The 27511-nt window shown below is 48.4% G+C and overlaps 3 protein-coding genes across 7 annotated transcripts; 1 reads left to right on the top strand and 2 right to left on the bottom strand.

Annotated features, from left to right (window-relative positions):
* Positions 1-1115: 1115 nt before the first annotated feature.
* On the bottom strand, positions 1116-6792 carry MRPL27 (mitochondrial ribosomal protein L27). 2 transcript variants are annotated; one of them, XM_081161572.1, is made up of 4 exons: positions 6690-6792; positions 4188-4319; positions 3713-3780; positions 1116-1526 (listed from the first exon to the last, which is right to left on the bottom strand). In XM_081161572.1, exons 1-4 carry the CDS (start codon positions 6727-6729, stop codon positions 1320-1322), a joined length of 447 nt encoding a protein of 148 aa, XP_081017698.1. In that variant the 5' UTR covers positions 6730-6792; the 3' UTR covers positions 1116-1319. The 2 variants fall into 2 exon arrangements, with proteins under 2 accessions (XP_081017698.1, XP_081017699.1); XM_081161573.1 differs by lacking the exon at positions 6690-6792 and adding an exon at positions 5071-5176 and having other exon boundaries at positions 1141-1526.
* EME1 (essential meiotic structure-specific endonuclease 1) lies at positions 6786-13425 on the top strand. Of its 4 annotated transcripts, none has more exons than XM_081161562.1 (9): positions 6786-6833; positions 8197-9002; positions 9087-9214; positions 10560-10649; positions 10743-10864; positions 11070-11196; positions 11432-11547; positions 12283-12472; positions 12727-13425. In XM_081161562.1, the coding sequence occupies exons 2-9, from the start codon at positions 8219-8221 to the stop codon at positions 12901-12903; spliced, it is 1734 nt and encodes a 577-aa protein (XP_081017688.1). In that variant the 5' UTR covers positions 6786-6833; positions 8197-8218; the 3' UTR covers positions 12904-13425. The 4 variants fall into 4 exon arrangements, with proteins under 4 accessions (XP_081017688.1, XP_081017691.1, XP_081017690.1 ...); XM_081161565.1 differs by having other exon boundaries at positions 8197-8525; positions 12727-13423; XM_081161563.1 differs by lacking the exon at positions 6786-6833 and adding an exon at positions 7281-7369.
* A 1339-nt stretch (positions 13426-14764) lies between these two features.
* Positions 14765-26494, bottom strand: LRRC59 (leucine rich repeat containing 59). Its single transcript, XM_081161566.1, has 7 exons — positions 26144-26494; positions 24128-24187; positions 22286-22444; positions 21979-22083; positions 19033-19105; positions 16708-16881; positions 14765-15136 (listed from the first exon to the last, which is right to left on the bottom strand). The coding sequence occupies exons 1-7, from the start codon at positions 26246-26248 to the stop codon at positions 14892-14894; spliced, it is 921 nt and encodes a 306-aa protein (XP_081017692.1). The 5' UTR covers positions 26249-26494; the 3' UTR covers positions 14765-14891.
* Positions 26495-27511: the final 1017 nt, after the last annotated feature.

Below are 27511 nucleotides of genomic sequence, written 5' to 3'. Positions count from 1 at the left end.
TCCAATTTGAGGATGGGAGATAGGTCTGTGCAGGCTGGGTCCAGGCTGAAGCCCTGCCTCTAGGAAGGTAGTTTCCTCCTGGAGTTCATCCTGTCTGTCCTGCTGCTGTTCCTGTACCAGCATCTGCCCCAATGCTGCCCGGTCGTCTGCTCCTGCCACTTCTTCCAGAGCCCCAGCCAATACATAAGCACTCCGACCCAACAATCCCCTTCCCTCTGTGCCCCATACCTCAGTCCCAATAAAAGGGCACCTGCTTTCTGTTCAGTATGGAGAGGCCTTTGGAATACACTCTCTGGACTCTGCATCTTCCAGTCTGGGTTCCCTCCAGGCAAGGGCAGCAGTGTGGAAAGGGTTAGTAATATCCTGGCCAGCTTCCTCCCTGGCAAATGTTAAACAGAACTCAGTCCTAGGAGCTGCTGATGAAGACAATGGTCTTTTCCCAGCTCTCCAAGCAACTAGAGGCCCACACTCTCTCACTTAGCTCCCAGGGGACAGCCCAGAGCCTTGGCTTCTGTGAGAGGGGGGAGGTGGTGACTACAGTACTGTCAGTCCCCTCCCCAGGGACAAGGCACCATACGGGATCCTGGCTACAGAAAGCAAAATAAACCTTCTGACCTGCAGCCTCCCCAGGCTCTGAACCCTGTCTGGGCACCAAAAAAGAGGATGGAGATGTGGGGACAGAAGGAGGAGGTTTTCTCTAACTCTCCCTCCCAAGGTCATCAGAGTTGGCTGCCAGATCGTGGAGAGGGAGTTAGTGGCCAGAAAGGAGTGGAATCTTACACCCCAGTGCATTTCAGAAATGCTGGGGGTCTGAGCTTTGAGCCTTGTACTCAGTGGGGAGAGCTAAAGGTGTGGGGAGAGGTGCAAGGGGACAGGAAGTTTGGGCTCTACTCTCTGGCTCACTGACCCTAAATCCTGAGCTTCACTGAGTCATCCTTTATGATCCCCAGGACTGCCCCGCTCCCTGCTTCAGCACCATGCGACACCCCTCCTCAAAGAAAGTTCCCTCTTGTCACTTGCTCACTCTGACAGGCCTCTTTTCTGCTTGGAGGTTCCCCCTTGGTGTACACTAGAGAACATACAGAAAGACCAACAAATCAATAAGCAGCTCGATCCAGGTTGTCCCCAAATAGCACAGACTTGTGACTCCAGCTAACTTTATTTTTGGCCCTGGGTCAGGTTTCCAACGGGTTTCCCAGCCAGTCCCTTCACAGTCTTTTTCCTTGGGAGGCCTTGTTGTCACCCCAGCTCTTGACTTCTGGCACACCTGCTCCTGTCACCTGGGCTCCAGTCTCTGTCCAAAGGCCTCAACTGGGAGCTCAAAGCATAGCTACCAGTTTGAAGGTGCCCTCGGGCTTGGCAGGAACCACGTGGACAAAAGTCTTATAGAGCACAGCACCCTTGGGCAGCCTGGTGACCAGATCCACAGCCTCAGAATTGTTCGGATGGGGCACGTAGACCTCCTTAGTGTAGCGGACGATCCCCTCCTCCAGGGCATACAGGTACTTCTTCTTCCCTAGCCCCACCTGCAACACACACAGCTGCTCAGATACAGGGAAAGCAGGGTAGGTGGTCCATCATGGGGCTGCAGGACACACTTCCATAAGGAGTAAGGCCCTGGGGCCAAAGGGAAGGGTTCAGAAAGCTCCATGTTGGGTTCCTTTCCCACTGCTTGACACTGCCTTGCCTTCTACTTCTTTACTGACTCTATGACAGAGGAGGAAAAGAAAACAGCCAATCCAGGTGGCTGCTCAGTCCCCAAGGGCTGTTAATCTAGACCCACGTCTATGTAGCTGACCAGAGCCATACTGGAAAGATCCCCAAAACAGGCCTAGGAAAATGGCCCTACTCACTGCCCCTGGGAGCTTGTCTCACTTAGACTTCAAAAATACTGGAGTTGTCATATTAAACACTGGTCTGACATACATTTTCAGTTAAATAGTGATATATCAAGTTAGGCTTTAACAAAAGAATAGACCAAAGCTATCTGGGCAGTGCATTTGCTAATAAAACAATGATATTAGGTAATATTTACATATAGTGCTTTACCAAGTGTAAGTACTATTCCAAGCCCTTTTATAATACTAATATATGATACTAAAGCCTTTTTATATGCATCAACTCATTTAATTCTCACTTTGTTTAGTAGGTACTATTTCTAACTTTTTCAGACAAGAAACACGAGCAAAGTGATTAAATAAACTGTGTGTTATATGTAGTTCTTTAACAATATATATTTCAGCTTTTTTCTTTTAGAACTTGAGATTAGATGTGTGACTATTCCACCCAGGCAGTCCACCATTATTTATTACTTCTCTGATTAAGAGAACAGACTCCGGAGCCAGGATGCTTGGTTCAAATCCTAGCACTACTACTTTTTATGTTTGATCTGGGCAAGTTACTTTACTTCACTGAGTCTCAGTTTTCTCATCTGTAAAACAGGGAAAATATTAACTACTTTATAGGATCACCCGAGGATTAAACAAGTTAACAATCACAAAGAGCTTAGACTACTTTGAATGCCTTAGCTCAAAACATGCTGGCTTTTATTATTGTTGTCATTATTTTAGCAAGTCCCAAGAGTTAACAGAGCCACATAGCCAAAGCCTCAAGTTCTAAAAGATAAAGTGGACAACAGTGTGGGGAAGGCCTGGGGAGGGGGTGGCAGTGGGATGGAGGGAGTCGTTGGGGGGGCATCTGTAATACTTTCAACAATGACAAATTATAAAAAAAATATAGAAAGCTACACAAATACAATCAATTCACATATGGATTAGTATTTTTGCAATAACTATAGTTTACTATCAGTCCTTCTGTTCCTACTAAAATTGCTCAAAAAGGGGTGGGGTGTGGGGGCATCGATTACAAAAAAAACTAATTTAAAAAAAATTGATTTTAGAGAGAGGAAGGGAGAGAGGGACAGAGAAATATCAATATGAGAGAGAAATATCGATTGGTTACCTCTCACATGTGCTCCAATCAGGGATCAAACCCGAAACCTGGGTATGTGCCCTGACCAGAAATCAAACCTACCACTTTTTGGTGTACGGGACAATGCTCCAACCAACTGAGCCACACTGGCCAGGGCTAAACTAATTTTAAAATAATGTGAAGAGTACAGCATACACCTGTGTTACCAGAGAACTTTCCTACCTCAGAAAGTAATCCTGACTTGCTGAACTGAAATCCCTGTCTGGTATAGACCTAATTTCTGATACATTCAATTCTATTGTATTAAATTCAAGCAATCTTTTAGCCATCTAGTAACAACTTTATACAAAGGAGGAATTCTTGGAAATAAAGAAAAATGAATAAATTAAAATTAGTTACCCAAGATTCAGAAAGTATTTTAAATCACTAGGCATCTTTTTCTCCAAGAACTGGGGGTTAGAAAGGAAACCCAATGCTACACCAAGGCAAAACACAGTGATTTGGGAGTCAGGCAGACAGGGTTCAAATCCCAGCTCTGTTACTTTGGCGCCGCCCCTCTCTAAGTCTCTGGCACCTTCCATGTAAACTGGAGATGATACCTACCTACCTTGCAGGAATGGGGTAAGCAGTAAATGAGATAATGGAGGCCCAGGAATCAGCATAATGTTTGGCATTTGGTAAGTACCCAATAAATCCAACTGTTTTATTATTATTACTGTGCTTAGGAGCATGGAGAGGTGGTCCCAGGAAAGAAATGGGGGGGCAGTACAGAACAACTCACATGGGCACCTGGGTGCCAGCGAAAGTGGCGCTGAGTCCCAAGGATATTGCCGACATGAACATAGTGACCTAGAAGAGAAGTCCACAAGTGCACTGACTATGGGACAGCACAGCAAACTGCTAAGAAAACATGATGGCCCATGCTTTCCTGGCCCAAATGCTGCACACCAACCTCTAAGCCTGCCCCTGGATAAAGCCAACTCCCAGCTGGTCCAACACAAGCAGCTCCCTGTTCCCCACCCAGCAGTCTCCTCTCTCCAGTTGCATGTTCAAGGTTCACACTATCTGCTCTTCCTCAGACCTCCCACCCTGCCTCAGGTTTTATCTGCCTTTTTAATCTGGAGCCAAATGCTCTGGTAAGCTAAGCAGAGAGCACCACTGGGCCAGGCTTTGCGTGGTTTTCCTGCTCTGCAAAGGAACTCCAGGGGCACAAGGTATGGTACAGCTGGGAAATGGAAGCAAAGGCACACCCTCACCCTCCATTTTCTTGATGCCAAAGCGTTTGCCTGGTGACTTTCCACCGAGGTTTTTGGAGCTGCCACCTGTCTTCTTGGATGCATATCTGACGGCAAGAGCTGCAGCCTGAGGGGGCCTCAGGAGGGCTGTAGCTGCAGAGAGAAAATAAATGTTGTTCAGACAGACTCTCTTTCTCTGCCCCAGTGGGCCATTTGCTAGTTTGAGGGGTGGCAGGAGGCAGTGGCAGGGAAGCTGAGGGAATATGTGAGCAGAAACGCCACTTGACTGTGTTGGTTTTCAGGGAGTGTCTGAAGTCCTTGGCCTTCTCCCATGGGGGAGACAAGTCATTCCTTGTATTGTCCAGAATGTAAGCACTGCATGGGATGTGTGTGTGTGTGGCCAGGGGATGAGGGGTGGGACAGCAAAATATAAATGGGAAAAAACCCAAAACTCTATGTACCCTGGGTCTTGACACATTCAGTCCTGTTGAGGAGAAACAAACACCACAGAAATAGAAGCCAGCAAGAGGACACCACAGAGCTGCCTATTTCAGCCTCACTCACCGTCATGCCCTCAAGGCTCCTTGCGCTGTGAAGGGGCCAGACCACAGAGCCCAGCAACAGGACACCCAGAGAGAGACTCCTTCTTTAGCCTCACCCACCACTTCCTTAGCCACTCACCCATCCACTGCACACCAGATGCTTGTAAACTAAAAGGGTAACTTCTCTAAGGATGGCTCCCACAGGACCCTGGCATTTCAGAAGGCTGGACCCTTTCTTCAGCAAGCCCACCAAGGGCAGGTCGAACCAAGAAGACGCACTGCCCTGTTAATCTGACCTCTTATTCCAAAGTGCTCAATGGCACTTGTTTTAGAAAGGAAAGTGAACTGATATTCATACTAACCAAGATGGAAGCCACTTGCTCTACGACAAGCCCTGGGCTGGCAGTCCTTGCCTTCAGGTCTCCAGACACGGCCATGGTTAATCAGGGACATGCCAGGCCTAAGAGAAATCTGGTGGGTCTCTGGAGTCTATAAGTTCAGAGTTCCTAAAGCCTAAGTTTCTGAAGTTTTAATGAGAACAGAGACTAACTGAGGCAAAGGACCAGAGATAAGGACTGGACAGACAGCACATTAAGTGCCCAGCACCACAGTCTCCCTACATTTAAAAAACTACTCATAATCACTAAAGACATTTTTTTTTTAAATTGCCAGGCCAGCATGGCTCAGCAGCTGAACGTCGACCTATGAACCAGGAGGTCGTGGTTCAACTCCCACATGCTCCCGTTTCAGGTTGGATCCCCATTAGGGGGCGGGCAGAAGGCAGCCGATCAATGACTCTCTCATCATTGATGTTTTTCTCTCTCTCCCCCTTCTTCTCTGAAATCAATAAAAACATGTTTTAAAGAAAAACACCTATTCATTGTTCACTCAATCACTTAAGCTCAGGAACTGGGCTTTTGCTTTACCTACAGTATCTCATTCACAAATCTTTGCCCTTCACCCTACTCCCCAGCCTTCTCTTCAAAGTAAATGATGCTACCACCTGTGCAGTTGCTCAGGCAGAATCAAGGAGTCATTGCAAATTCTTTCCCTTTTCTCACCTCAAATGTCCAGTTCACCAGCAAGCTCAGTGGGTTCTACCTCCGAAACAGATCTCAAATCCATCCATCCGCCTCCAAATTCACTGACACTAACATCTCGGCTAAATCATCCCTCACCAGGGCTGCTATTACAGCTTCCCATCTGGTTTCCTAATTTCCATTCCTACCCTCTTTAGATTCACATAACAAGAGTTTGCTTTTCAAAATTTAAAATTGAGTCAGGTCACTCTTTTGCCCTTCACTCTCTTACAGAGCTAAGCTTCCTGTCATCCTTCAGGTCTTAACTTAGATGTTACCTCCTCAGAGGGCTCTCCTGATCACTCAACCTAAACAGAGAGGCACAGACACACCGAGACACACACACACACACACACACACACACACACACACACACTTGCTTTCTTTCACAGGACTTGTCACTATTTACAACATTTTATTTATGTGTTCATTTATTGGGTTATCCACTAGAAAGAACCGTCCAGGGGATAGAGACTATGTCTTCTCTTGTCCTGAGATCCCCAGTGTGGCACAAAATAAGTCCTCAATCTGTTGGGAGAGCAGATTAACTTTTTGAGCGCCAGTGTGCCAAGGTTAGTAACCCATTTTTATAGATGAAAGTGTCCAAACAAAACCAGAAGGGGGAAGCGGCGAGCCCCTGTCAATCGCTAGGGAAGCTGTATCCGCGAGCTGGGTGGGGAAGTACACGTGTTCCTCCAACACCCACGCACAGCTCCGCGCCCTACACGCCACGTGATCAGCGACAGCCGCCCCTCAAACCTTGTGGGCCCACCCTCTCCTGCCCACGCCCCGCATCCAGGGTCCCCCGCAGGGAGTGGCCTCCACCTCCGCCCCCGAGGCTCCGGGCGAGGTCTCCGTCCCACCTCCACCCCTCATTCGGGAACGGCCACGCGACCCTTTACCAGCTGTCCGCGTCCCCAACACCAGCGCCGCCAACGCCATGTTTGCCGCACACACGCTTCCGGTCTCAGTTTCTGCTTCCGCTCCCGGCTGATGTACTTCCGGGTCCTGCGTGTTACTTGAAAGAGTAGCGGGAGAAGTTGCAGGTGAGGCAGCTGCGCCGGTGCGGGTGCGGGTGCGGGTGCGGGTGCGGGTGCGGGTGCGGGTGCGGGTGCGGGTGCGGGTGCGGGTGCGGGTGCGGAGCGGCGGGCAGGCTGGGCTCCCCTCCTGAACACTGCTCCACAGGGGCTTGGTGGCCCGGGCGGCCTGGGCCTCTGCCGCGCGCGGGGTGCGGATGAATTGAGGAGAGTGCCCTGCAGGGCCCGCCGGCCTCGCTCCCTCATTTTGCAGGAGTCTTTGGAGGCTCTGCCAGAGGACAGGGATGAGGTGCGTCCTTAGTCATTGGGCTTTCTTTACGGAGCTCTTACTGTGTGCCAGATACTGTACTGAGCGCTGTAGAAGATGCTTGGTTTCTTTTACTCCTCACAGCCTTATAAAGTACGTATTGTCATTACTCCTGTATTACTAAAGAAGAAAGCGACGCCCAGGAAGGTTACCTGGCTCATCCTGGCTCACATCTCCAGTTAGTATATAATTGTTCAAAGAATGACTCTTGCACATGACACAGCAGTTGCACACCTAGGTATGTATGCAGGATAATTGAAAACACACCCACGTGAAGACTTATACGTGAATGTTCAATGGCAGCATTTTTCGTAATAGCCAAAAAGTGGAAACAAACCAAATGCCCATCAAATGATGAAAGGATAAACAAAATGTGGCATATCTATACAGTGGAATATTATTCAGCCACAAAAAGCAATGAAGTACTGAAACATGTTACAACATAAATAAGCCTTGAATGCTAAGCAAAAGAAGCCGGTCACAAAAGACCACATAATGTATTATTTCATTTATATGAAATATCCGGAACTGGCAAAAGTAGATTTGTGGGTGCCAAGGGCTGGGGGAAGGGGAAATGAACAGTGACTGCTTAATGGCTATGGGATTTCTTTTGGGGGTGATGAAAACACTCTGAAATTAGATACCTAGTGATGGTTGCACAACCTTGCAAATATACAAAGAACCAGTGAACTGTACACCTTAAAAGAATGGATTTTATGACGTGAATATCAATTTTTTTTTTAAAAAAAGGATGACTTTTTGTCATCTCCATTTCAAATGCAAAGATCAGTGTGGGAACGGGGGGGTGAATCTGGTTATTCCCCAATTACCATTTTGTATTAATAACCTCTACTTCATTTATATCTCACCTTGACCTAGAAGGGATTTGAGGAGAGTCCTATTAGACTATAGGTGTAGTTGTCCTGAGTTCCAGGTTGAATGTGTTGACATGCCTTATTTCTCTTTATATATCTCATTTATCTCCATAAAGCTTGGCCATAGAACACATCTAGTGGACTGAATTGAATGCTACAGTCTGTGTCTCATCTTTCTTTGTTTCTTTAGAGAATTTGATAGCACGTTATTGATGGCTCTAAAGAAGTCATCACTCTCACTGGAATCCAGTGAGAGTGATGCTGAGGAGTTGCCAGTATTTACCTTTTTGAAGAAGGAACCATCTTCAACAAAGAGGAGGCAGCCTCAGAGGGAGGAGAAGATCGTAGTGGTTGACACCTCAGATTCTGAGGCCTCCTGTCCTCCATCACCAAGATTGAAAGATCCGCCACCTGTCCCAGACACGGCTGAAACTGCCACACGAACACAGCCAGTCAAGGTGCTAAGTAGTGGAAGTGAGAATGAGGAGGAACTTCTTCCCCTGGCTGAGAGACTTACATGTAAGTTTCTGACCCACAAGCAGCTGAGCCCTGAGGACTCTAGCTCCCCAGTTAAAAGCGTTTTGGATCACAAAAATGATGGAGCATCATGTGACTGGAAAAAACAGCCCTTTCCGATGACCCCTGATGTTCCCCTGCATGACACCTCAGAGAGGTGTACATCGAATAATAAGGACCGTATGGTAGACAATCCATGCCATCAGCTTCCAGCGTACCAAGCTATCTGCCCTCTCCAGAGCTTAAGCTTGACAGTAACCCAAACAAATGCTGAGGTCCCCCCACCTCAGAAGAGAACCAAGCACAGCCAGAAGGTCCAGAGGAGAGGCTCGCAAGGATGCCAGCCGCGGGGACAAGCAAGCCGGAAGGAAAACACCCTGAGACAACCACAAAGGGAAAAAAAGGCAGCACTGGTTAACAGACCAAAAGCCCAGAGGCCGGAGGAGTGCTTAAAACACATCGTTGTGGTGCTGGATCCAGGTCCTGGTAGCATTTGCCTTCACCATGTGCTAAGTTTTCTGCTTCCTGGGCCACCCACTGACAGCCCTTTCCTGTCTGTTGCAGTGCTTTTACAGATGGAAGGCGGGGGCCAGCTCCTCGGAGCACTGCAATCCATGGAGTGCTGCTGTGTGATTGAGGCACAGGCCGTGCCGTGCAGTATCACCTGGAGGAGAAGGGCCGGGCCAGCTGCGGTAAGAGTTTTCTGCTATGTCTCCTCTTCCTCCTCTCCTTTGTACATATCAGTCAAGGCCCCAGCAAGAAAACAGATGGTACACACAACTTAGGATAACTGAGGAAGACTTAATAAAGGGACTGTTTTCCAAGGGGTGGGCAGGGTACAAGGAAACTACAAAGGACAATGCAGTACTTCAGGGTTATAACAGCATTAACTCAGTTTCTTCACCTCAGGTGCTGTTGTCATTTCAGATCATTTTGTTGTGCTGGGCTGTCCTGTGCATTGTAGAATGTTTAGCAGCATCTCTGCCATCTATTCGCTAGATGCCAGTAACACTTTCCCCACTTATGACAATGGAACATGTCTCCAGATATTGCAAATGTTTCTTTTGGGGAAAAATCGCCCTGGTTGGGTACCACCAGGTTACCATAGTTTTTACCCTGCCTAGGCCTGAAGGGATGAGAGGAGGAAGTGGTTACTGGAATCCAGAAGGAAAGAAATGTAGAGAAGACCACCTGACACAAGCTTGACCTCCAGTAGAGGAGTGTAGCAAACCCGAGGTCACCCTTTTGGAAAGGAGCCAGGGAAAGAAATACTCTCACCTCACTTTCCTCCCTCCCTCCAATCTTCTGCTGGATTTTCCACCGGCCACCAGCCAGAGGGCATGCAGACTTTGTGATGTGGTCTGTAGAGATCACCCTCCGTGGGCAGAGAGCAGAGTGGGAAAGGGTGGAGAGTGAACCTGTGGGGCAGAGGGAAGGTAATCTGCGTAGGATTCCGAATTCTAACTGGGCTTTGGGACTAGGTGGGCTTGTGTTTGAATCGCAGCCTTGTGGCTTTATTTCTGTGACCATGGGCAAATTATTTCATCACTTTGTGCCTCATGTATAAAATGAGGACACTGTTACATCCGTTTCAGTACGCCCATGTTGTGGGGACTAAATCAGATCACCAATCAGATAGACACATGTTCCTTCCTGGCCCAGGCACCCCAGGTGACTGACTATAGCTCCTGTACCTTCCACTTCACTCCACATTTTCAAGAGTCTATTTAGATGAAACATTATTTCTTTGGTCTTTTATTTGAGCTCATAGTTTTCTCAGCCCATTTCAGCTCACTAATGTTCCTTTCTTATCCTTTGAGATGCAATATACCAAGGCTGAATAGTTGAGGACTGGGGAGGGACAGGATCATCAGTCGGTGGTTCTTGCCACCATGACTTCATTCCAGAAGAAAAAGAATAAAGCAGAATGGGCTAGGCCAATGGGGGTGAGCTCCTCCCCCAGAAGGCCTGGGTCTCTCACAGGTGCTGCGCACCTGCTGACTTGCTCCCCATTCTGGGTTCCGGATGCTTTGGCAGGATGGAGAGGAGGGCTGTGTGGAGGAGCCAATGGTCCTGGTGCTGCTCCTGGCAAAGGCGTTTGTGTTCATGATCCACAACTTCAAGCAGGTGGGTGGAGCCGGATGGGTGGGCACTGAGGCATGGGACAGAGGACTGACTCTAGGAAGCAAGCATGAATGCAGTTTCTGCCCCTTTATGCAGGGAAGTCTAGGCTGCACCGAGAAAGGGAAGGAAACACTTCGGAGCTTTGTAACAGACATCACGGCCAGGACAGCGGGGAAAGCTCTGTCACTGGTGATTGTGGATCAGGAGAAATACTTCAGGTTTGAATTTGTCCTCAAGACTTGGCATCCAAAGGGGCAGCTCTTGGGCCAATGGGAGAATTTATTCATTCCAGATCTGGGTACCTCTGCCAGATAGTGTCCCTGCCAAGCCCTGTGGGATGCTCTGGTCCAGTCTTTTCGCATCTCTTCTGCCTCAGCTCAGCCTAAACGTGCCGCCCTTTTTTGATTTCCTTCCCTGCTCCAGTGCTCCAAATCCTCCAAGGAAAAGGAAACAGGGAGTGGCAAACAGAGAACAGGCCAAGGAGAAGCAGCAGCGTAGGCCACCAGAGGCCAACACAGGGCCTGTGGTGTCCAGGGTAGACATGGAGGAGGTAAGAACGTCCTGTTGCCTGAGTCAGGCTGGGCACCCACTCTTATCTAACCCAATTTGCTATTGAGAAAGAGTGAAATGCCTGCTGGCAAGTACTCTGTACCTTGGCACTAAGTGGGAGAGAAGGGGCCAAACAGGAGCCAAGGGGCTGGGGTGCAGCCTCAGTGAACAGGGAGGGAAGAACTACTTCAGACCAGTCTCGCTGCCCTTCTAGTCTATCTTCCTTTGGGTTTTAGGCATTGGTGGATCTGCAGCTACACACACATGCCCAGGCTCGAGTTGTGCAGAGCTGGAAAGAGCTGGCCGACTTCACGTGCACGTTCACAAAGGCTGTGGCTGAGGCGCCCTTCAAGTAAGTGCCCCGGCAAATCCCAGCCCCACTGCTAGATCTTGTCCTTTACAGTGCTTCTGCTACCCAAAGACTCCCTTTCCTCTGAACTCTGCTCTCTCAAGCATGAAGCAGGAGCTGACCTCACTCGGGGGTATTCTGGGGAAGAGCCCTTAAGCCCAGTCCCTTTAAAATGTTCTGCTTTAGCTTATGTATTTGTGTCCTGCAGGTTGGTACTGGTTCACCAGTAGGCCAGGTTACCAGGATTCATTTACAGGTCAGGTCACATATGCTAGGCTCTCGTAAAGTAAAATTTTTAGCTTACTTAGTTCAAGGAGTGTTCATAGTCAGAATTTAAAATTAATGAGAACTCAGAGACAATCTAATCTGAGTACCTCGTTTTCTACCTGAGGGAACTGAGGCCTGAAGAGACTGACTTACCCAAGCTCCTAGCAAGTAAGAAGAACCAGAACTAGACTGCATATTGCTTGATACCTAGTCCCTTGTGTTTGACTCTGTGCACTGCCACTCTGGTCAGTGCAACCGAATCTCAACATAAAGATCTGGTACCTTCTCTTTTAATGAAATGTTTTTAAAGGAATCAGCAACTAGCACTGCTTGAGATCAAAGTGAGCAAGATAAAACATTGTGCCCTCCTCTTCCAAGGTCACTAGAGGGAGGGGTTTAAGTTCCCAATTAAGGGGATAGGTGCAGGAAAGTAACCAGTCACTCACAGCTCTTCATCTGTGCCGTTTTCAGGAAACTCCGAGATCAAACTGGTTTCTCCTTCTGCCTGGAGAGTGACTGGGCTGGAGGAGCAAAGGTGGACCGTGCTGGCAGGGGACTTGCTCATGTCTGGAGGAGGCAGATTCAGCAGCTGAACCGAGTCAGCCTGGAAATGGCCAGTGCTATTGTGGCCGCCTATCCCTCCCCACAGCTCCTGGTCCAGGTATGCTGCTCCAGGGGCCACTGCCCACTGCCCTGTGGCCTCAGTGGGACTCCCAGATGGTTTTCATGGATAGCATTGGTGAGGGCCCAAGATTATCCTGTAGGTCAACAGTGTAGGTCTGCTGAGATCCGAGTAAACACTGATCTGGGTGGGGGGACAGGTTCTCATCCCTCAACCCAAGCTCCCCACACCCTTGTTCCTAGATGAGGGATGACTGAATGGTGTGGTATTAAGAGATCAATTTCCACTTTCAGGCTTATAGGCAGTGTTTTTCGGAGCAAGAACGCCAGAATTTGCTTGCAGACATCCTGGTGCGCCGTGGGGAAGGCGTGACATCCACCTCCCGCCGTATTGGACCAGAGCTGTCCAGGCGTATCTACCTTCAGATGACCACATTGCAGCCTCATCTCTCTTTAGACAGTGCAGACTGAAGCTAGCCCCTGGGGACAGGATGAAAAGCTGGAGATTTCCTCCTCACCCACCTCAGGACATGACTACAATGAAGAGACTGGAAGTGCCTTCTGGAGCACGAGCTTGGGCCAGGCCCACAACAGGCTCTTTCCCAGGTGTCATTACCTGTCAACTGGCTGAGATATTTGCATTTACCTTCACCAGCATTGTGTTCGTCTCCTGGCAAAAATCAACTGCCATGCAGAAGCCACCCCTGCCCCTGCCCGAAACAGCCCTCAAAACAAAGGAACACAGAGCACTCAGACATATATTTAATAATTGTAAAAATCCAAAAGAACCTCAGCATCAAATCTTGAGATCATGAGCGAAGTGCCCTCGGTGGGTTGGCTTTACTAGGCTGGGTGTCCAGCCTTCCTCTGACCCACTGAGGCTGCCTCAACCAGCCAGGGAACGGGTCTGATCACTATGCCGACTTCTGTATTCTCTTAATCCTATTTTACGTACTATGTGTTTAGTCTCAATAAAGCATTTGTAGCAATGGCTCTGGAGCTTGGAGGAAGACTAAAGGAATGTGTAGTGATCCCGAGTAAGGTGTGGGCCTACGCAGCAGAGCTATCCTTGGGGGAGAAAAGTCATTCTTCAGTATCAGGACAGTCACAAGTGGCAGTCCTATCCAATTGGGCCACTATGGCTAAAAACCTGGACCCTATTGCCATAACAGGTTCTTGCTCTCCTGGGCAAGAGGCAAGGAGCTTACAATTGGGAAATTTCAGTGAATGAGCACCATGACATGGCCATCTCTGATCCCTTCATCCAGCTGTTGTCAAAGATGAAGCAAAGGAGGCCAGTGAGCAAGCAAGCAAGCACTTACTCTAGCAGACGAGAGAATGGCAGTCCTGCACTTTATTGCACTAGTTACTATAGTGCCTGACCACTGTTAAATGCCATGATGCTCCTTGACTCCCTTCACTGCATAGGTATAGTTCTAGGTCTAGAATCAAACAATTCTAAACCTCAGTCTCTATGATGCAGGAGTGTTCAGGTTGCCTTTGAGGTATTTAGTCACACTACTAACAGCTGTCACAGTGTGGCTTTGCAAGGCTCTGCCTTCTTGTTTATTGGCAATTGGGGGGTGGTTAATGCTCTAAAATGGAGAAATTTTATAGAAGCCACATAAGTAGGGGCAGGACTCCACAGGGAGCTGCCCAAGAACCTCATGCCTATGAGATTTCTATCTGTGGGTCATGAATCTGTCTACATGAAAAATTCCATACTCTGGCTGAGAGACTCAATTCTGGTGTGAGTTCTGTTCTCTCAGGACATTATAAGGAAGGCAAAATGATAGGAAAGGAAGAATACCAGAATGGGAGTCCAGCTCTCTCAAACTAGCTGGGAGACCATAAACAAGTCATGGAAGGCCTCAAGTTCCTTATCTGCAAGTGTTCTATTGGACTGGATAGTCTTGAAGTCCCTGTCTGAGCCTGAGATTTTGTGTGGTCATTAAAATGTCTGAATGCCTGAGATCCTTAAGAAAATAGGTATGCTCCTTACCTCTGATTTAGGCTAGATTTGCTGAGTATGGTATTCCTAGTCCCCAAAAACAACCCACTGCCTCCTGATCTGCCCTGGCTACCCGGGGAGGAATGAAAGGGTTTGTGACACACAAACGTATAAATGTAGTGACAGCTGACCATTTAGTAGAAATGAGCCTTGCCTTTACAGTTTCGTATAACAACTAGAAAAGGCTGTTTTTCCTCTCCCCACCCCAAGCATATTCCTTTAGGCCTGCAGGTTTTTTCCTTTCCCTAACTCCCACTTCTTATTCCATCAGGGAACCCTGACTAAGGAACAAAGAAGTCCTACAAAAGAGGAGGCCTCAAGTACCAATCAGCAGCCATTTAATGACGGCAGGTAGGTCTGACGCTAAAAAGAGGTTGTGTCCAGCAGAACCCAATTCCATAGGAATCCAAGTTCCAAGGCTGGGAGGCAGCAGGTGTTGAGGACAAGCTCACTGCTGAGAATTGGTCTGCAGGACCCACTGGAGGATGTGGTGGCTGCGCAGACCCCGGAGCGCATTGTCGTAGATGGTGTTCACACTGGTGCAGACGGGCTGCTGCTGCAGCTCTGTCACCCGGCAAACCACCAGCCCGCCAGCCACGCACAACAGCAGCAGCAGCAGCAGCTTCAGCACAGCCCAGGACCGGTTGTGTTTCCGGGGTGGCTGCTTACGGGACCGAGAGCCAGACTTGGATTCTGGAGTGACAAAGTCACAGTAGACAAAAAAGTTCAGTCAGTTTGAGGAGACCCACACTCTACCAATTGATGCTAGTCTCTTCCATGCAGATCCACACACACTCCCTTCTCTAAGGAAAGCTCCCAGGCCTGAATGTTATTTTAAGAACATCTGAGCTCTTAAAAACTTTGCTACGTGGAGACTGAAATACAAATGCCTTCTCCTTGGATCTTAAGGGAAGACATTCAAAACTGGAACTCAGTCTGGATGTCTTGCATGGTGTACACAGTCCCCAGGGTCCTAAGTTCTTGAAATCATAGCAATGATCTAGGCCCCTTGGGATCAGGGGAGGGTCTTATTAGGAGGCATGGATAGAGTGCTGCCCACATGGGGAAACACTTTTGAGATTTTTATTTTTTTAATTTTTATTTATTGATTTTTAGAGAGGAAGGGAGAGGGAGAAACATCGATTTGTTGTTCCACTTATTATGTATTCATTGGTTGACTTCTGTACATGCTCTGATCTGGGATCGAACCCACAACCTTGGCGTATCGGGGACAATGCTCTAACCAACTGAACTACCCGGCCAAGGCCTTGAGATAATTAATATTGTTAACCTTACACAGGGTGAGGGAAAAGTAGGTTTATAGTTGTGAGTATGTGAAACACAGTTTATTTTTGTATTATCTATTAATTATTGTATTATTTTCCATATGAACAACTATAAGCCCACTTTTACCCCACTCTGTATAAGATGTATATAAAAAACAGTGATTATTGCTGGCAATGGGGGATTAAAGGTGATTGCCATTTTCTGATAGAGACAACTTTTCTAAATTCTCTACAATGAGCACGTATATATTACATTTATAATTAGAAAAAAATGGTTTTGAGATTTTTAGGCAAAATTTTTAAAACACTGACTGAGCACCCACATGCCAAGAACTCAAGATCCTGTCACATAGGTTTTCTCACTCCAGCCTATCACTACCCTGTAAGGAGGTATGATCCTCATTTAACACAAGGAAACAAAACGGTGGTAAGGTTAGGCGACTTGCTCAAGGCCAGCAAGGGTGAGCAGGGACAGGCCACAGGCCTTCACCTCCCTCCAGAGCTCCTCCCTCTCAGGTGCCTCTCCCTTGGAGGCCGCTGTTGGCCCAGAGGGTATACGATCCTCCCCGTACGTGGAGACACATCCCTACACAAATTCAGCTGGACACAACATGGCTCCCTGAACACAGGCCAGATGATTCCTGTGGTGTTCAAGCAAAAAGAGAGTGATCTATTCCAACTTGGAAAGAAAACTACGGGCAGTGCTGGCTTTACATGCTCATAAAACACACCCAGTGTACTTCACGGATGTGAGGGACTTTACATGTGCCTCTGGGGAAACAAGCCCGTCAGACGAGACACCTGCTCCCCAGGAGAGTCTCCCATTCCTTGTAAGCAAACCTTCCGAAGTGCTCCCAGGCTGTGGGGGTGACTGCATCTGATTGAGGTTCATAAGCCCGCTCACTCATCCATGCCTGCACACATCCGTGCGTCCCCCCGTGCACCCTGCCGGAGCATTACAACTGAGGGAAAACTTACTCGATGCCTGATTTCCTTCCTTCTTAGGTTTCTTCTCCGGCTCCCGTTTGGACGCTTTGAGGGCATCGTACTCCTTTCTCCGGCGCTCCTTCTCTTCCGCCTTCTCCCGCTTCCGCACTTCCCGTTCCTGAGCCTCCTTGGCTCGCTGCTTGGCCTCCCGCTTCTTCTCGGCCTCTACAAGAGAGTACACCCCAAATGGCTTCTCTCCCCACCTTCCAGTGTTTCCCGAGTGGTTAACAGATTGGGTTCAGCCTCCTTTTCCCTGTGTCACCAGCGACACATAAAGGAACCAGCTGTCTTTCTGCCCTCCCTACAATATAATAAACTGCTCTCAGGCTTTGCTGAATGGACCCATGAGGGGGTTTCTAGCCACAAGCTGCAGAGAGATTAGGGTGAGGTTACGAGAGGGGCATAAGGCCTGGGTGATGAGTCTGGTGCTCCCCTAGAACTAGGCACCGGTTCAGATAGCACAGCGATCAGCAGCCTCCTACAACTCAGCTCTAGGAGAAGAAACAATGGAGGTGCTGAATCTGTGGGATTCCTGACTCCCCACGCTTCGTAAAGGAATGTGGCTTGAGAAGGGCAAGTAAGAAGAGAAAGTGAGCACTCAGGTTCGAGGTTAGAGACAATGGAAATGTTTTCCTGAAAGAGCAAGACAAACAGTTTGTAATGTCTAGACTTAATTCATTCTGATTTACTTCTCAGCTCAAGGATGTTTACATACAGTCCCCAACTTACAAATTATTGGGTTCTAAAAATGTATTGCCAAATTCGTTACTTGGAAATCTGAAGTACATTTTTCCAAAGCCAGAATGCCACAAGTGGTGGCTAAATGTCCTTTTAGGGCTTAAAAGCCTACTTGAACCACCATGTAGCTGAATAGTGGTACTCTGAGTACTGTAGCTTTCCACTGCTTCCCTGTGAACAAACAGGCTCCAGGTCCCAGCTGGGTACTGGGAATGCCAAGAACACACTAACAGCCTCCGAGAACATGTGCCGTCAAGCAGTGAAAGCAGCAGCGGTTGGAGTAAACGTGGCATCATAGTAAGGGACGGTTGTAACTCAGGAGTTCTGACCTCAGGGACTGCCTGCAATCAGTCCCACATATGTCCCTCTAACCACAGGAGTCCTACAGTAAGGGGCTCAGGGGTAAGCCAGGCAACAGAGCACCGGGTTGCCAGGCCTTGTACTAAGTGCTCAAGGTACAGCAGTGAAGACAAGCCAGGCTCTAGTGCCCAAGTCATCTACTCTGTACAGAAGGAGACGAACAAGAAACCAGTGAAGAAACAGTAAAAAAGACAGTGCTGTGTACCACAGAGGAAATCATGGAGGATGTGATGGAGAACGACACGTGGGGTGGCTTTTCTAGTTGGGCTGGTTCAGAAAAGGTTAAGGTTAACCTAAGGCAACATTTGAGCAGAGGCAGAGATTACATGAAACCAACTGTGGAAAGATCTGAGGGAAAGGAAAACAAGTGAAGCCCTGAAGGTGAGACTATGCTTGGTGTGTTTGAGCAACAGCAGGGGCTTGTGTGGTTAATGTTAACTGTATTGGGGGGGGGGGGGGGGAGAGAAAGAGAAAGAGAGGGAGAGAGTGTGTGTGTGTGTGTGTGTGTGTGTGTGTGTGTGTGTGTGTGTAACGAGGCTGGAGAAGCAAGCAGGCGTGGGCCCTGGCGGGCCTTGATGGCCATGTTACTGAGTTTGAGTCTCATTCTAAGTTCAGTTGGAAGCAGTTCAATTGGAAGCCATTAGAAGGTTTTAAGCAAATAGCAGCATACTTGATTTGTTTTAAAAAGATCTCTCTGGCTGCTGTGTGGATAATGACTTTGCAGAGAGGGTACAAGTATGGAGACAGGACACCATGTTGGGAGGTACTGTGGCAGTCCATGGGATGGAGGTCTAATTATGGAGGTGGCAGTGGGGGTAGAGCAATAGTCACATACAGACGTGCTGACCAACTGGGTATAGGACTAATAGAAAGGAATCATGGACAGCTTTCCAGTTTCCACCTTGAATGGACTGCAGGGATGCTGATTTCCTGTTCTGGAGGAACACTGCAAGGGGCTAAAGGGGATCCGTTTTAGCCATGCTTAATTTGAGATGCCTACTAATCCTCCAAGCAGACAGACAGACAAACAGTTGGATGTGACTCTGGAACTCAGTGGAGAAAGCAGGACTGGAGAGAGATTCGTCAGACAATGATACTATCTTCCACCACACTGTTCCCCATTGCTCCACATGACTCTACTGGATTCCAGCTCTTAAAGCAGATCCAGCTGCTGGGATCGGGGCCCAGAAGATGACTAGAGGAGGAATGGCCACATACCTCGTTCTACTTCCTGCCGTCGCTGCCTCTCTCGCTCCTGATCCGCCTGCACGACCTTCATGTGCTGTAACACCTGCAACGGCAGCAGAGGGCGCTCAATTACTCCACACTGTAGTCTACCTCTCTACTTTGCTGGGGGAGAGGAGTCAAAAGACTGCTCTTCTCAGGATCCCAGATCACAGCAGGCACCGAAGCAGTGCAGAGCTAATGGAGTTAATCTTCTCTGTATCCTAACTTAGTGCTGATCCCTAGAGAAGAGTCTATGAGCCCAAAGTTTGTGAACACAATGAGAACTGGAAACTGTAAAAACCCTGCCATTTATAGTCTCTGATGTACATGATTTCATAATTCTCCCAGCAACTCTGTGACAGCAGGGACTACTCTGTGATGAGCAGGGACAGCAGTTCCCCCAAGGCGCTTTCCTGACCTCCCTCCTCTGGCTACCTCAGGCTCCCCTCCCCCAGTCCTGGGGATTTCTCTTATCAAGCTCAGTTATAAAACTGTGAGTTCCCAAGTGTAGGGACTATTGTCCTGTCTGTAGGCGAGCACAGAGCTTAGCTAATTACAGGTGCTCAATAGATGTTTGATGAACAACTGACTGGATTCCCATTTCAAAAGGCAAAAAACCGAGACTCTGATAGGGTGATGTATCCATGTCCCATGGATAGAAGCAGCACAGCTGGGGAGTGCAGGTCTTCTGAGTTCCCAGACCAGAGCCTGTTCCACTCATTCATGCAGAGGCAGGAGAGCTGGAGGCAAAAGGGATGAGCCATTCTGCCCAAACACTAAACCATGCACTGGTGGCTGAGCCCCTTGAATTCTCCTCAACTCGGTCATTGTTGACCTCTGACTAAAGCCACCTCAGAGATTCTCACAATGCGCATGGTTAGGGGAGGAGGCCAAACGACCTTTTTTTTTTTTTAGAACCTGGTATTCCTTGGATGTAGGGGACACAGTCCAAGCTTGGAGCCCAACAATCCAGACTCTACCACTTCCTTACTACCACTGTGACCTTAGCAAGTGACTTAACCTTTCTTTTCTTTTTTGACTGAATCTTGCTGAGGTGATTTTCTCTTCTGGGAAACAGAGATAACACTTTTCTGGCCTGTTGCAAAGATTAAATTACATAACTTGTACTAGCTGCCTAACATAACCCCTGGCATTATATGTGCTTGATAAATGCTTTTTTATTTCATCTTCCTAACTGCATTGATAAGAAAAGAGAGGAAAACCTAAACTATTCTAAATTACAACAGCAAATTGTTTGTTTCACTACCACACTAGACACCCTTCAGGACAGACATGTATTCAAATGTAATTACTTCCTTTCCTTCGTGGAAACTTCAGACATGCACACATCCATCATGAGAGGGCTCAGGAGCAGGCCTGCAAAAGCAGATCCCTCCAAGAGCCTGGTTTGAAGCCACAAGGAACCCCGTCCTTGTGAGCCTGTCTAGACTGCGAGCCCCTGGATTTTGTCTACCAATCCCAATCCACAGCATATAGTAAGCACTTGATACATGTGAGTACTACTGAAGACCTTTGCACTCAATAAAAACTGTTTTTATAGGTCACAAACTGTAGAGTATCAGCAATTTCATATGGTTCAATGTATTATTTGTTGATGAATAAATGGACAAATGAAAGGCATGTGCACAATGAGGATGTCTCATGTCAGAGATATGAATACCTCCTTCCCAGGGTTATGAGGATTATGAGATGAAACACACAAAGCATGTAGGACACAGGGAGAGTAGTCAACGGTAGCTACTACTGGTCTTTGAAACAAACATCACTCCTAAAGCACCATGTTTTGAAAACAGGATTTTACTGATCACCTGGTACTGTTCTCAGCTAAGGGCAAACTGTCCCCTTGGCCACTTGGTTGCCTTAACTTTGTTGTTGGTTTCTTGTAACAATGGGTGGTACAAATGATGGGAGTATCTAAGAAGCCCTGAGCTAATGATAAGAAAAGGCCACTACTCTTGAGATTCTATAGAGACCCATCATTCACACATTTTACTTCCATTCATTCTAGCACTTAAAATTAAAGCCTTCTGACCAGCTGGCATGGCTCAGTGGCTAAGCGTTGACCTATGATTCAGGAGATCGTGGTTCGATTCCTAGTCAGGGCACATGTCCGGGTTGCAGGTTCGATCCCCAGCAGGGGGCATGCAGGAGGCAGCTGACCAAGGACTCTCTCTTATCATTGATGTTTCTATCTGTCTCTCCCTCTCCCTTCCTCTCTGAAATCAATAAAAAAATATTTAAAAAAATAAATAAATAAATAAAGTTAAGGCCTTTTTGTTCACCATACCCCCTAAGCATAGCCAAAGTCATCTGATGCTCAGCTTAAGCAGCAGCAATTCATTCTAAAGCTGAAGGGAAAAAATGACTACAGTTGGGAGTTTTTGAGAGATGGGTATAGTGCTATTCTTAAGAGCCATGTGAGGCACCTTCAAGGTTACTGGCAATGTTTGCCTTCCGTGCTGCCTTTGTTTCTTCACTATGTCAGATGACTCAATTGAAATCAAATGCGAGGTTTGCAAAGGATATATCTGTTTATAGCTATAAACTCACAAATATTAATAATACCTTTATTATCAAAATTCCTATAATAACTGAGACTCAGAAAGGTGACCGTCCCTAACCCTCCTGTCCCATTCAAACAACAGTTGACAATGAAACACTGGATCATGGAAGGTCCTGGTTTCTTAGGAATGGAAGTCCGGCAGTAGAGCAGACATAGGCTTGTTCTACTACTGGTAAAGTAAACACAGAAACAAAGGTCCCTTTGCTTAACAGGTTCATGATAGACACAGGCCACTGAGACCTTAGCACTTTAATCACCACACACTACAGGTACTCTGGGAGAGAAAACAAGAGGAGGCAGAGGCAAGTCCCAGGAGAGTATGTGAAGGAGACACCGGGGAGCTCCGTGCTTACCTTGTTGGCACACTGCTTACACTGTTTCTCGTCCAGGCAATCTCCTGCCACTTTGGCCAGGACAGGATCCAGGGGGTTATCCTTCAGGTCCAGCCACTTCAGGCTCTAAAGAGACGGGGTAGAGGGGCTGGCTAAGCCTGAGTTCACACACACAGTCCCCCAAAATGGGTAGGAAAAGAGCCCCCCTATGTCCCAGCTGTAGGGAAAGCCATGAGGCAGCACCTATTTCGATCAGCCTTTCTCCAAGTCATGCTCCAGGAGCCCTTTGCCATACCTGGCCATGAAACACTGGTTCATGAATTGTTACCTTGAGCTGAGCAAAGCTGACAGGCAGGGTGACCAGCCTGTTGTTAAGGAGATCCAGGTGCTGGAGGTTGACCAGACGGCCAAAGTCAGCCGGCAGTTGCTGCAGTTTGTTCTTACTCAGGTCCAACTTCACCAAGTGCGTGAGGCCACAGAAATCCGACTAGGACCCAAAGAGAGAACACCTAAGCCTGGGGCTCACACACTGATGGAATAATCCAGAAGCCCCCAAGTCAGAGGCACCTATGTGTTAATCCTGACTCTACCTTTTACCAGCTAGTCCACCTCAAATGAAAATGGACATAAGAAGCATCACTCCTGGTGGTAAGCAGTGAGATGTGTATGCAAAAGGGCTGAGCACAAAGTAGGCCCAAAATAAGTGTGGGTTCCTTCACCCTCAGTTCTCCCTCTAACCCATCGTCCACATGGCTACCAGGTGTTATTGGAGTGACTGGGGACCCATTCTGTCCTCCGACACAACCCTATGTTTGCCTTTGACAGGAGCGGTCAAAACACAGAGAGACCATCCATTTTCCTAAAAAGATCAAGCACCCCTTGAATACCCAGTGTTATTCTTTTTATTTTTGTAGCACTTAGCACAGTACTTAGCACAGGTGCGCCATGAGTGTTCTTTAAATGACTGACTGAATGGGCTGAAGGGCACCCTACCCATAACCTGGTTCTTCTCCAGCACACATCAAAACATCCCTCTTGTCACTAAGCCTTTCTCAGCACCAATTTGAAGTGATGCTCCAACCTCAGCTAACAAGGCACTATTCGTGTTCTCTGGGGACTTGTAAACGCCAGGGGATCTACACCAGGAGATCTGCACTGCAGAGGGAGGCAAGACAACTGAACTCAGATTGAAAAGTGCACTTCGGAGTGCTGAGTGATCATCTGATAAAGCGTACAGCAGGTGTCAAGTTGCAAGGAATTCTGCCCTTCTTTAATTAGGCACAAAATACTTCCTGGAAGAAGTGGGATCTCAGATGCCTGTTTCAGTGTTAAAAATGGTTCTTGATGGGCTTCAGGACAATGCTACAATGAGTGAGGCCCAGGTGAATACTGAGAGGGGAATGGACTAATGACCCAGTGAAGAAACTACCAACTTCTGAGACTCCATTCCTGAGACAGAACCCAATAGAGAATGGCAAGGAGTGACTTGCCCAGGGTCATGATGGGAAAGGCATCATTACAACAAACTTAAGCCTGACTGTGAAGGAGCACTACTATGGAGGAGAGAGCAGCCATTACCCAGGAGAGACTGAAGGGATGAATGACTCCAGCACCTACATAGGTGGAGCAAAAGGAGAACTGGTACATGAAAAATCAAAAGGATTTGACCACAGATTGGATGTGCTGAACAAAAAAGTATCTTAACTAAAGATTGAGAGGATAATGACACAGTAGTCCCATAAAACCACACTTTTTCCTGTTCCCCATCAAATGTTATACAAGGAGGCTGTTTATGAACAGCTTTCTCTCTGAAATGCAGGCAATTTACGAAGGTCTCCAGTCTCCTCTATGCAATAGGGAGGTAAACTATTTTTCAAAGTAATAAAATAAGGCAGGAAAAAAGATGAGCCCATAGGTGACTCAGCCAGCATCCGGTTATTGAATTTCGTTTTCTGTGGCCTGACTTTCCCACTGTTCTAAAAAATGAGGCCCCTACCTTGCTTCCCTTCCCACCGAAGCGAACCACCCCACTCCACCCCAACACACTGAGATTGAGCTGAAACCTGCCTGCAGGCCTATCCTGAAATTATGCCTTATGACACAACTTCCCCAAACAGGAAGATGAAGCATCGGGGCTCTAGAAGGAATTGTACTTGCTTGCCAATCTTACCGGTAGAGAAGTCAGTTTATTGCAGGAAAGATCCAGTATGGTGGCCTTTGGAAGGGCAGCCTAGGAAAGGGAATAAGAACAAAATGTCAAATCGACACGAAATGATTCAGTGACATCTGCTAAGGAAGCATTTACCAGTTCCCATTTATTAGGAAAAGTCTTTTTTTAAAAAAAACAACAACACTAAAGTATAATGTTCCTAGGGATAGGAGAGGAAAAATGAGCCTATCAACCACAACCTAGGGAAGAATGCAAAGAACAGGGGTTTCTCTATGGAACATCCAAGAAAGGAAAACAGATTCTTAGAAATGCTCCCTAGCATATTTAATATTTTCTCTAGCACCCTTCCTTATTAGGTTTCAGTTCAGGGGCTGTCTAACATAGTTTTGCAATTTCCATATTCCCTAGTTCAGCCCTTCCAGACACTCAATATACACACTGGCTGATTCATGACTGAATGAATGAGTAAATGAGTAAAAACAAGGCGCTATGGCCCATCTCCATTTTCCCTGGTGTTCAGGACTGGAGAGGCTCAGCAAAACTGATCCTTCCTTCTCCCAAGGGGCAATGTTGTGCCAGGAGTAAATGGTTTCTCGGACAGCAGTCCTAGGGCCTGGTAGAAATAAGGCTGGCTGCCCGGCTGGGCGTGGCTCAGTGGTTGAGCATCGACCTAGGATCCAGGCGATCAGAGTTCGATTCCCGGTCAGGGCACATGACCAGGTTGGGGGCTCTATCCCCAGTTGGGAGCGTGCAGGAGGCAGCCGATCAGTGACTCTCTCACCGTTGATGTTTCTATCTCTCTCTCTCCCTCTCATTTCCTCTCTCTGAAATCAATAAAGATATATCTAAAAAAAAAGAAATAAGGCTGGCTATCTTCCTAGGGTGGGAAAGAAGCCAAATACTCAGTTAAGGACACCCTGGGCCAACCTATACTTTCCAACTGTCAGAAAGTCCCAAGGATAAAGTTTCACCACCTAAAAAAGTTTTAGATATTACAGTGGGAAGAAAGACATAATACCTATATGTATCAGCATTTGCTGCCTGCCAAATAGTTCACATTACAATCTTACTGAATCCTCACAACCTCTATGAGACGGGAACTACTATCACCATTTTATAAATGAGGAAATGTAAGAATAAAATTAACTAGCTTGCCAAGGGCACTCAGCTATTAAGCAATGGAGCTGACATATTAACTGGGAATCCTGTGATAGCCTCCATACTACACAGCCACAACAGTGGGAAGACTGGGTCAAGTGCCAAAGGCAGTGAATAAAGTCTACCTCATTCAAAGGGAGGCCAGTGAGGACGGTGCAGGTGGGGAACCAGGTGGGAAAAGCAGGGATGACCTATCTCACTCCACTTTGGCAACTAGTTGTGTAATCTCCTAGGGGCCTCTGTTTCGTGGGTGGGAGCGTGAGGGTAGGGGCGTTGGAGGAATGGGCCCCGGCAGCGCGGATCCCGGCTGGTTTCAGCCCAGTAGGCAGGAGACCTTGCCAACCAAGCAGTGAGACCTCTCCTTCTTCAAGGAAGGTCGCCTCAGGGCTGGGGCGGCCAGCTGAGGTTGCTGGCTTCCTAGGAAGCCCTGGTTCTGGGCCACACCCTGGTTTACCCGGAGGCCTACTTCTCAGACCTAGTCATTCATTCATTTGTTCATTCATTCTCCCAATACGTCCAGCAACCGCTCCGTAGGCGACCATTTGGGGTCAGGCACGGAGCTGGGAGCTGTGAACCCCCCCCCCCAAAATGGGGCAGGGGGAGATTTACTCTTGACCCGTACAAAGCCCAAGGCCAGATGAGCATTTCTCCCCTCCCCCATCTTCTGGAACTGCGCCAAAGTGACACGTGTACATCCCAGGAAGAACACTGGGGCCGGCCGCGGCCTCCCCGGGGGCCTTAGTCCCACTTTCCCCACCTTATTTTAAGTAAAAACTGAGGTATGGGAGAGGAGACGGCCCATGCAAGGGCCAGCGCCAGCCGCGGGTGGATGCCTGGGCCTCGCACGAGTGTACTGACCAGCTCCTTGACCGGGACCTCATTCAGGTCGCTGAGGCTCAGGTCCAGCTCGTTGCCGTCCAGCTTGTCGCGGAGATTCCCGCCCTTGCTACCGGCCTTGGTCATGGTGACGCCGGCTGAGCGGTCCCGGCTGCAGGGCTCCAACCGACAGGAGATGCTAGAGAAGCCGCACTTTCGGCTCAGCGGACCCGCACCCAACCGACAATGCCTGCGCCCTCCGCCGCCCCAGGTGCAAGACCTCCGTTGCCCGTCCGCCCGCCGGCCGCACTCTGATGCCCGCGCCCCACTCCCACTGGTGCCGCCGCGACGACGACCACTTCCGTGTCCACGTCACCTTCCACGGCCACCGAGACGGCTGGGCTAGAGTGGCCCTAGCAGGTGCGTGAGCGCCCTCTGGCGCCTGGGATAGCGCTCTGCAGCTGCCGCCAACACCAGAGGGGTGGGGTTCAAGGCTCCGAGGTCGGTGGCCAGGCGGGGCCCGCTGAGTTCCCTGGTGACTCCGGGACACACCCGCAGGCATCGTCGCTGGCCACACTAGGAGGCAAAGGGGCACGGGAATGGGGGCCAGAAGACCTGGGCTGCATCCAAAACTGACCTCATGAGCGCAACCCCATTCTCCTGGCTTAGGAGCCGAAACTGTGTGTCCTTCAAAATTGCTCTCTGTCCTCTACCTAACAATCCCTGAATCATCATCCGGAAAACTCAGCCTCTGAATGTCTCTTATCCCCTCCTCACCGCCCCAGAGCTTGTCCAGGCCATCAACTCGCTCCTGGGATTACTCGGCCTCTCTTCCTCTCATCCACCTCTACCCAGCTGCCCAGATGTTGTTTCTAAAAATCTAGCCAGATCGCTCCTGTGCTTAAGACCCTTCAAACCTCCAGCTACCCCTAGGATATGGACCACTTTCCTTTCTAGACTGGGCCCTGCCTGCTTCTGCAGCCTTCTCATAAGCTCCAGTCCCTGCCTGGGATGCTGTGTAAGACTTTCAATAGGTTGCCTCCTCACCTTCCCTCTCCTGGAATGGCCCTGCCTTCCCCATGTCCCTCTGCTAATTCCCCCAGTCCTTCAGGAAATCTCTCTAACCACCCGGTGAACTCCAGACTGAGTCCCTCCCTGGGGCTCTGCCAATGCCCCCTATGTGCTGCCTTATTATCAGAGGTGGTAGAGCTTGGTGACTAAGGTGAGGCCTCTGGCACCAGACCAATTGGGTATTCATCTTGGCTCTGCCTCTTGCTACTTACGAAACCTTAAGCAATCACCATGCCTTACCTATGAATACATGAGAAATGTGCATAATAACATTACCTGGTTGATAGAGTTCGGGAGGGACTGAATGAGTGAAACCCAGAAAGAGCTTGCCACAGTGAC

This window comes from Miniopterus schreibersii (assembly GCF_964146895.1).
Source record: "Miniopterus schreibersii genome assembly, chromosome: 16".
Classification (NCBI taxonomy): Eukaryota; Metazoa; Chordata; class Mammalia; order Chiroptera; family Miniopteridae; genus Miniopterus; species Miniopterus schreibersii.
This window is presented reverse-complemented; position numbering and strand designations above follow the sequence as displayed.